General features: G+C 39.4%; 1 protein-coding gene across 1 annotated transcript; it reads left to right on the forward strand.

Annotated features, from left to right (window-relative positions):
- The first annotated feature begins 7,024 nt into the window (after positions 1-7,024).
- On the forward strand, positions 7,025-8,240 carry LOC107810177 (uncharacterized). Its single transcript, XM_016634921.2, has 3 exons — positions 7,025-7,182; positions 7,329-7,390; positions 7,888-8,240. Exons 1-3 carry the CDS (start codon positions 7,125-7,127, stop codon positions 8,011-8,013), a joined length of 246 nt encoding a protein of 81 aa, XP_016490407.1. The 5' UTR covers positions 7,025-7,124; the 3' UTR covers positions 8,014-8,240.
- The last annotated feature ends 1,937 nt before the right edge of the window (positions 8,241-10,177 follow it).

Here is a 10,177-nt window from a genome sequence, read left to right on the forward strand (position 1 = left end):
ACCCATGATAAATCAGTTTTTCCCTAATTTTCGTCGATATTCTCTCCTCTAGTGTGTTTGCAACGGTTCTTGTCTGTGAGCTCGAGCTCGATCGGCCTCGGTGCTGGTCGGTATTGCTTCTAGAGCTCGATATGGACTCGGATCAAGTGATGATTCGAGCTCGGTATCGGTTGGCCTCTTCCCCTTAAGCTCGAAATCATCTCATCATAGTTCGATTCGGACCCGAGCTCGATAATGACTTCGAACTCGGTGTTTGACCCATACCCAAAATCTGAAGCTCGTTCATACCACATTCGGAACCCATCTCGATATTATGAAATCTTTCTTCGATCCATTATGTTTCAACCTCGATCAATCGTACGAACGCCGAAATTTATTTTGACCATATATAGATAGTTCCCTCGTTTCATGGGAAGGATGTGGCGAGAAACGATATGATTTTCCAACGGCTCGATCAGATATACGCTGACGTTTGCATCGATCCGACCATGATATACGTGATAGTTGTCCCATCGGTTCAGTTTACCAAGGCATTTAATGTGTATCAGACGGTGGTCGGCCACCGCTGATATTGAACCGTCATTGCTTCAATCTATAAATAGCCCTTCTTTCCACCATTAATCACTTTTACGTCTTCAATCTTCCAAATTTTCTAAGTCCCTTCTCGTCTTTTTTGAGTTTTCTGTATGCAAATCTGTGATTTTTACTGCAAATTCCTTCTCAAAACACCAAATACTCCCGTTCTTCGTTCACAGAATTTTAGATGGCAAAAACGTCTAAAACTGTTCCGCAAAAAGAGACCGCTTCTTCATCTCGACCTGCCGGTGGTGAGGATGTGGAAGAGCCCCGTCCTAAGGAATTCGTTCCAGTAGGGTGCTCGACTGTAGGCGATTTTAAAGTTGAAAAGCCTTCTCCGATACTGGGTCGGTGTGAGCCGATGTCGAGGTACCAATGTTCAATTACCGAGAAAGTTTTCGAGAAAGTCATACAAGAATGCAACTGGAATAATAAACTTGTAGTAATCCCATCACCTGATGAATCAATTACTACCCACGTTGAAGGGATCTTAAGTGTTTATACTTATCCTTTCACGTTGGGCCCTCTAGACCCCGTCATCGTTGCCTTCTGTAAAAGGTACGATGTGACCCTCGGCCAAATCCACCTTTCCTTTTAGAGGATAGTGATTCTTCGTCGATTTTTCTCGAGCAAGATTGAGGGGCGTATTTTTTTCGGGTGAGTCTGAAGATGAGGAAGATGCCAAAAACACGGCCTCCGATGAAGATTGAGCCATTTAGGGCCTTAGGTAATTTGTTGCGTTCTTTTGATATCGCTTTCGGTCTTTGTATAAAGAACTTCCTTTTTGGCTGAGTTGCCTTTGTACAATTTTTTCTTCCTTTTGAAGCAAAATAGCCTTTGAAGCTAAATAGATAGTTTGAATTTTAATCACTGTTGCTTTCGGGCTTTGTGGATAGTTCCCTTTGCTTTGTTGGGCTCGAATAGCCTTCAGCCTTAAATAGTCGAGTGTTCGTTTGAGCTCGAAATAATGAGTAATTTACTCGAAGTAATGTAGCCCATATGCATTGATTGGTCGAGTGGGTGATTTACCCGAACTAGAAGTAATAATTAGCCAGTAGGCTTAGTAGTCGAGTGAATGATTTGAACTCGAAGTAATGTAGCCAGTAGGCGTAATGATTGAGTGAGTGATTTCTCGAACTCAATATATGAGTAGCCCGTAAGCCTAGTATTCGAGTGAGTGCCTTGCTTGAACTTGAAGTAGTGTAGCCCGTAGGCTTGAGTGAGTGCTTCGAACTCGAGATAGGAGTAGCTTGTAGGCTTAGCATTCAAGTGAGTGCCTTGCTTGAACTAGAAGTAATGTAGCCAGTAGGCTTAATGATTGAGTGAGTGATTTCTCGAACTCAATATAGGAGTAGCCCGTAGGCTTAGTACTCGAGTGAGTGCCTTGCTCGAACTTGAAGTAGTGTAGCCCGTAGGCTTAATAGTCGAGTGATTATTTCGAACTCGAAGTAAAACTAGCTCGTAGCCTTATCATTCGAGTGAGTGCCTTGCTCGAACTCGAAGTAATGTAGCCCGTAGGCTTAATGATTGAGTGAGTGATTTCTCGAACTCAAGATAGGAGTAGCCTGCAGGCTTAGTACTCGAGTGAGTGCCTTGATCGAACTCGAAGTAGTGTAGCTCGTAGGCTTAATATTCGAGTGATTGTTTCGAACTCGAAGTAAAAGTAGCCAGTAGGCTTATCATTCGAGTGAGTGCCTTGCTCGAACTTGAAGTAATGTAGCCCGTAGGCTTAATGATTGAGTGAGTGATTTCTCAAACTCAAGATATGAGTAGCCCGTAGGCTTAGCATTCGAGTGAGTGCCTTGCTCGAACTCGAAAAAATATAGCCCGTAGGCTTAATGATTAAGTGAGTGATTTCTCGAACTCAAGATAGGAGTAGTCCGTAGGCTTAGTACTCGAGTGAGTGCCTTGCTCGAACTCGAAGTAGTGTAGCCCGTAGGCTTAATAGTCAAGTGATTGTTTCAAACTCGAAGTAAAAGTAGCCAGTAGGCTTAGCATTCGAGTGAGTGCCTTGCTCAAACTCTAAGTAATGTAGCCCATAAGCTTAATGATTGAGTGAGTGATTTCTCGAACTCAAGATAAGAGTAGCCCATAGTCTTAATGTTCGAGTGAGTGCCTCGCTCGAACTCGAAGTAATGTAGCCCATATGCTTAATAATTGAGTGAGTGATTTCTCGAACTCAAAATAAGAGTATCCTATAGGCTTAGTATTTGAGTGAGTGCCTTGCTCGAACTCGAAGAAATGTAGCACGTAGGCTTAATAGTCGAGTGATTATTTCGAACTCGAAGTAAAAGTAGCTCATAGGCTTAGCATTTGAGTGAGTACCTTGCTCGAACTCGAAGTAATGTAGCCCGTAGGCTTAATGATTGAGTGAGTGATTTCTCGAACTCAAGATAAGAGTAGCCCGTAGGCTTAGCATTCGAGTGAGTGCCTTGCTCGAACTCGAAGAAATGTAGCCCGTAGGCTTAATGATTGAGTGAGTGATTTCTCGAACTCAAGATAAGAGTAGCCCGTAGGCTTAGCATTCGAGTGAGTGCCTTGATCGAACTCGAAGAATGTAGCCCGTAGGCTTAATGATTGAGTGAGTGATTTCTCGAACTCAAGATAAGAGTAGCCCGTAGGCTTAGTACTCGAGTGAGTGCCTTGCTCGAACTTGAAGTAGTGTAGTCCGTAGGCTTAATAGTCGAGTGATTGTTTCGAACTCGAAGTAAAAGTAGCCCGTAGGCTTAGTAGATAGTCCCCGAGTAGGAATGGTTGCTCCAACTCAAGTTGATGTAGCCCTTGGGCTTTATAGTTGAGTGAGTATTGCTCGAATTCATTAATTTACCTTAGGCCTGTTTGCATAATAAATCTCGAAATGAAGGAATTTTTCTTGGATATAAGATATCGGTAAGTCATTATACATGTGTAAGTCATTATATATGTGTTTATGTTTTGTGTCAGGGCTCGGGCCAACTATATGGGCATGGCTCGTTTGACCATTTGGCCCTTACAATTATTCCTGATGAGACCCTATTGTCATGAAATAACGAAGTAACTTCCTTTGCATCGTTCTTGATAATCATCATCGATATGTTCAGTGACAATGGTATTCCCCCCCAGTATTCGAGGTTGATTGTAAGGAGGCCTCGGATACTGAGGTTTCATGTTGAATTATCCATCTTTGTTCCTAATCAAATTCATTAATCCTCATCTTTGGTCGAACATTTGCACGAGTTAGTTTCGAAATATAATTGAATGGGGGGAGGGGGGATCGTACCTTAGCAGTAGTATCGTTTTAGCCGTTTATCATACCTAGCTTGTAGGATTTCTATTATACGGCCAATATCGGTCTCTGATCGATCTCTGTTCTCGATTGGCAGCCCTTTTTGATAATGGACCCAGAACCCAACTAGTCGTCTTCGACTCTTATTTTTGATTGATATCGATTATGTACATCGACCCAAGTAATATATGGGTACTCGATCAGGTTATGCTTCAGCCGCCGTGAAGCCGTCGAACTTCGTTCGTTCAAACCTTGAGTGAAAGCCTGAACAACCCAATTGTACGTGACTGGTGGCAGATCAATTCGTTCTATTTGAAAATGAGATATGGACTCCCTTGGCATCTCGTTATCCTTTTGTCTTACCTTGAACATGTCCGACTTCCTGGTCTCGACTTTTATGGCCCCGGTGTGTGCTTTTACGAAGGAATCTGCAAGCATAGCAAAAATATCGATAGAATTAGATGAAAAATTATGATACCATATCATTTTCTCCCTTTGACAGGGTTTCACCAAATTTCTTCAATAATACGGATTCGATCTCATCATCTTCTAGATCGTTCCCTTTGATGGCACATGTGTATGAGGTAACATATTCGTTGGGGTCGGTAATTCCGTTATATTTAGGAATCTCGGGCATGCGGAACTTCTTTGGGATTGGTTTAGGAGCCGCGCTTGGGGGGAAAGGCTTTTGTAGGAATTTTTATGAATTTAAGCCCTTCAATATTGGTGGTGCCCCCGGGATCTGATCAACCATGGAGTTGTATGTCTCTACCTTTTCATCGTTGGCTTCGACTCGCTTTGTGAGCTCCTCGATTATTTTAGCAATTTCGGGAGTAGTCCCTGATTCTTGCTCATTTGACCTCACTATGGCTGGCTCCGTTCTGTGGGCAATTTATCGAGGTGGACTGGGCTCCGGCCTGCTCGGTAGCTGGGTTTGGCTCTGCAACTAAGCTATCGATACCTGTTGGGCTTGCAACATTTTAAAAATCATATGCAAGCTGACGCCGTTTTCCTTAATGTTTTGGGGGTCTCGGGCTGCAGACCGAGTGCTACAATGAATGCTTTTTTCAGGTTCAGAATGTAGGTTCGCCTCAATGGACACATGCGAATTGATATCTATCGGCACTTCGATTCGAGCTCCAACGACGTTGACAAGTGGTCTTTCGGTACTAGGTGTCAAGTTGGTTTTCTCGTCTTGAAGACCAGCTTCGTTGTCGATATGTAAGGCCATTTGATTGGTAGTTAGTCGTTGGTAATCCGAAATCCAAGATACTTTCGGAAACAAGCGCAAAGCGGTGTGTTTTTGCAGATTAATATCAAATAGTCACTGTTATCCTTAGCCCCACGGTGGACGCCAAACTGTTTACCCTAAAAACGGATAGAGTTGAATTTGTATGTAGTTATAAAGATATGTGGTATAGCTTGATACAAATCATAGGGATAAATAGAAATATCAAATATGGATTGCAAAGAACGCAAAATAAACAAGGTTGTAAAGAAGATGATTTTTAGGACTAAGCACAACGAAACAATTAATGAAGTTTAAAAGAGTAACTCTTGAATATAGGAGAATATGATGCTTGAATTATAATGTAGACAAAAAAAACTGCCCTATATAGAAATGTAGCCATCTTCTTTATAGTGGAGGATTCTACTTTAAATATAATTAAAAATACATAATGGAGAACCCATGATAAATCAGCTTTTCCCTAATTTCCGTCGAGATTCTCTCCCTTAGTGTGTTTGCAATGGCTCTTGTCTGTGAGCTCGAGCTCGATCGGCCTCGGTGCTGGTCGGTATTGCTTCTAGAGCTCGATGTGGACTCGGAATCAGGTGATGATTCGGGCTCAGTTGGCCTCTGCTCCTTAAGCTCGAAATCATCTCATCATAATTCGATTCGGACCCGAGCTCGATAATGACATCGAACTCGGTGTTTGACCCATACCCAAAATCTGAAGCTCGTTCATACCACCTTCGGAACCCATCTCAATATTACAGAGTCTTTCTTCGATCCATTATGTCGACCTCGATCAATCGTACGAATGCCGAAATCTATTTCGACCGTATACAGATTTTGCTTTATGAGTTAACTTTAATTTGATTATTGTTTACGGTCAAAACCGGGCTTGCCCTTCATATGACTGATCGAGACTAGAACATGATATGCCAAGGTTCAAACTCTTGTTATATCAAGCCATGGTGCGAAGTTAGATTGCCGAGCCCGTGACCTAGAGGTCGACCAAGATCGAGACCGGCTAAGATCGAGACCGAGCAAGATCGAGATCGAGCAAAATAGAGATCGAGCGAGACCAAGGGAAGCTTACCGAGCCAAATAACTGAAAGCCAAAATATCCGCAATCGGGCGAGGATCGCGGCGGAAATCCCGCACGTATAAAGAAGAGGCCGGTTAATTAGCCTATCATAAGATTCCTTACTGTATTTAGAATTATATCAAGAGTATGACTCATTTACTATATAAAGAGAGTCCGATCATTTATAAGAGACATCACATTCATGCAATACAAAGCAATCTAATGCCTTCTTCTAGTTTTCAATATCTTGCTACTCTGTTCTTATATCAGTTGAATCTTCACTTGGTTTGAGGGTGATCAAACTTGAGGGTCAAGGCTATTCGATTCGTTTGTTTTGCATTTATTTATTTCACAGTCAATTTTAACATTAATATATATATTTTCTCAATTTGTACCAAGTTATATCACATATCCTTAAAACCGCGTATAAATTCAATTGTTATCCGTTTTTGGGTAAACAATTATACAAAATAAATTATTGATAAGCTTACATAATTTACTAATGTCAAAGTAATCATATTATTTGTTATAACATGTTAATCCACGTACGATAAATTACTCCTTTCATCCTAATATTTTGACATTTTCTATTATCGAAAGCTAATTTGCTTTTGCTTTATGAGTTAAGTACTATACAAAATAAAATGCTTTTAACAAGCTTTACTACAAGGCACAATTCACTAATATCAAAGTAATCATATTATTTGTTATAACATGTTAATCCACGTACGATAACTTTAAATATATGTTTTAAAAAACTAATTGCAAACATTAAGCATAGTGAAATAAAAATAGAAAAAGGAAAAAGTGTTATACATGAGGTATTTTCAAAATTAGCAAAGAGGAAACTTGAGTTTTAAAATGATATCAAGGGAACAATATTAATATGCGGCTGAAACTTTGAAAATTTTAGGGTTTAAGGTATTGGTAGAAGAAGCAAACAATCCCAGAGAGCGAGCACCGTCGCCAAAATGTCGAAGAAAAACGATTTGGGTCGACGGAAAAGACAGCACGAATTCAATCTTCGAAGTACAATTCTTTGCCCCTTCTTTTCCTTTTTATCGTTCATATATTATGTTATTTGCTAGGCCTCGTGAAGTTATGCTTTTTATTTACGTTTTACAAAAATAATATTTTGATGTGATACTAATTATTGATTGATGGTGAAAATATAGAGGAAAAAGCAGAGAAAGAAAAGCTAGAGAAGAAGCTACAAGCAAAAAAGAACAAGATGAAGGTTAATCATCCTGCCTTTATCATCTGTAAAACATGCATTTTTTCCATAGTTAACCTCTTTAATTGCATCGTTATTTCTCTGATGTATACACTAATTTAATCAGAAAAATCTATATCTTTACTGGGTAATCTTTGATATTTCAATAGTAGTTTTACACATTCAATAGCCAGGAGCTTTTTGAAGATGATCAGAAAATTACTTTATCCAAAAAAAAGGAGCTATTTTGGACAGTATCGGAGCCAGGAATTCTGACAAGGGGATTAATAAAATCTAAAAATGGCACACCCAGGATTTGAACTTGTTTATCTCTTATGAAGGATTCAAAATTTTATATATGTATAAAAATATTTTACCCTATCTACACAATATAACTTCCCTAAGAATCCCCTTCAATTGCGTGTGCTCCGCCACTTATCTTGGGTGATGATAATAGAAGTTTAATTTAACCAACAAAAACAAGAAAGAAAGGAATTAATTTGGATGATGATGTGATTTAGGTAGATGGTAAGGACAAGAAGAAGACAGGTGGAAGTGGGTTTCAAGTGGGGAAGAAAAAATTGAAGACGAAGTTGACACCATTGGCCAAAGCTAAAGCTGCACAAGCTATGGAGGTTGACAAATGAGATTATGCTGTAATTTGGTCGGGTGCAATGTATAATCAATCAGAAAGTTTGGTTGATTAGATAACTGAATTAGTCCTCCTTGTCTTCTTTTTCATCATTTCACCATTTGGTCTGTGAAATTGAAGAAGCTGTTTACGTCTTTCCTCCGCAATTAGTTGATAAAGATTTGATATTTGTTCATGTTCCATAGTTTCTATTCAATATTCGTTCTCGTGCTTTTACCTTTTTAATCTTTTACCATGTTTGTGTCTTGCAATGTTTTGGTTCTTAGCATTACCATATTTGACCGAGTTTGAGTAGTTCGGCATGGGGACAACAATGGGAATTTGGAGTTCAGATCTTGAGCAAGCTGACAATAGGTTGAGTGGCATTTTACAATGTCCATGATAAGGGATGTTAGTTTTTTCTTTAAAAAAAGGTCAGTACTGTTATACACCCCCACCACAGTTGTCATTTTTGTCCTTCCTTTCCCATTTTCTTCAGATTCCTTCCATCGAAGCATTACCATCTTGGTGATAAGGCTCTGTAAGCTCAATACAAGTTTTTACATCTTTGCTCGTCGCTCTCTTTCCTTGTACACAGTAACTTAGCTCCATTACTTTTATTGTTGGGAGATTGCGACAGAGTTTCCTTGCTGCCTTTTTTCTGATCAGTATTGAAGATGTTTGAGTTTCATGTGTTGCCTACTGGAATGAGACCTGTAGTTTGATCTGAAAACTTTCAGGAGTTTTAAAACATCTGTTGCAGAAGTGGACCTCTTTGGTGGAAGGAAAAAGTGCTGGGAATTATTTGGAGGAAAGAAAATGCAGCTTCATTCTGCTTTTATGCTTTGGTTTTCAGAGTGGCATTTGACATTTGAAAGCATTACTGTCCCTTAAGTTAGAGCTCGCAAAGATCTTGTCTTGTTCGAAAGCGAGTAAGGTATATTCATGAGTGAAATCACCACGAAGGTGCTGTACTATGGAGTATCAGTTAGAGAGATCTTTCAGCTCTAGGCTAGAAAAAAAATATTTGTCACATTTTAATAAAGTTTAGCTAGATTTTAGGTTTGGAGAGCTTGTAGCAAGTTCTTAGCATTGGGTATTACAAAGTTGTAACTGTATATGCATATGTTATTAGGCAGTGCATTGATAACGAACTACATCAAGGAGAACAGTTCATTGCCCACTAAACAGGTAGAATAGGGTCTTTGATTTCAAAATAGTAGCTATATTGACACTTTGGGGTAATCACAGCTGGAAATAGGTAAAGAGCAACAGAGAAAGGAAAGGTTTGTGCATTGATGTTTTGAGATCTCCAGATTTAGCAATTTACCTATGTTGTGGAACTTGATTGAATCCATGGAACAAGTAATTGAAGTAGTGGTAGTTTACACTGAACAAAAGTGAAGTTGAAGTGCTTATGTCAAAGGATTATTCTGTTTGTGTTAGTTATGACTTAAGCTAATAGTGTTTTGTTGGAACTGCGAAGCCCCCTGTAGCCACGAACCTTACTTTGGCCAATACGAAAAGGAGACTTAAGCTGCACCTTTGTTGTGGTTGTTCTCTGGGAGTAGCTACACGCATATATATGGTTTAATTCTGATGTCGAGAGCATTATGCTATGAAGTTTCTTTGCTTGCCCTTGGTGTTAAGAATTCCCCTCTAAACTTTATTATCCCATCACCAAAAAGAAGATGCCCGTCTAAACTCTGGAGTAGATATTTTCATGCTTGTGACACTTGGTTTAAGGTATTATCCTGGTAATTTTAGGATTAAATTTATTCCGTGTTTGGTTAGAGGTATTAGCTAAAAGTAGTACATATATTTTTGAAAAAATGACATTGTATAGCCGTTGTAAAAATAATAGCCGAAAAATATATAAAATTTGTATAATTTTTGTATATAACATACAGAATAAGAAAATATCCGTAGTAGCCCGTCGGGAGAACAAGATCTAAGGCAAAGTATAAAACTGGGGTACACATTAGCTCTGCATGATGTTGCAGAGGCTTTCATGGACCATCTATCCACAGGGGTGCCAATCTCAAGTGTAATAGAAGCTGCTGGATATGCCATATCTTTTCACATAATGACCTTTTCTATGCACAATTTTTTCTCCACAAATAGGGCATCTTGTTGGCTTGCTTCTCACTAGATATTTCTGATATGTTACTCAAGATTTT

Source organism: Nicotiana tabacum, chromosome 19 (assembly GCF_000715075.1).
Source record: "Nicotiana tabacum cultivar K326 chromosome 19, ASM71507v2, whole genome shotgun sequence".
In the NCBI taxonomy this organism is placed as follows: domain Eukaryota; kingdom Viridiplantae; phylum Streptophyta; class Magnoliopsida; order Solanales; family Solanaceae; genus Nicotiana; species Nicotiana tabacum.

Excerpts from the sequence above, each read along its gene's own strand:
- LOC107810177 (XM_016634921.2), top strand. The coding sequence starts at position 7,125 with ATGTCGAAGAAAAACGATTTGGGTCGACGGAAAAGACAGCACGAATTC. Across the intron at positions 7,183-7,328 it reads GCACGAATTCAATCTTCGAA|AGGAAAAAGCAGAGAAAGAA; the intron begins GTACAATTCTTT and ends GTGAAAATATAG. Across the intron at positions 7,391-7,887 it reads CAAAAAAGAACAAGATGAAG|GTAGATGGTAAGGACAAGAA; the intron begins GTTAATCATCCT and ends GATGTGATTTAG.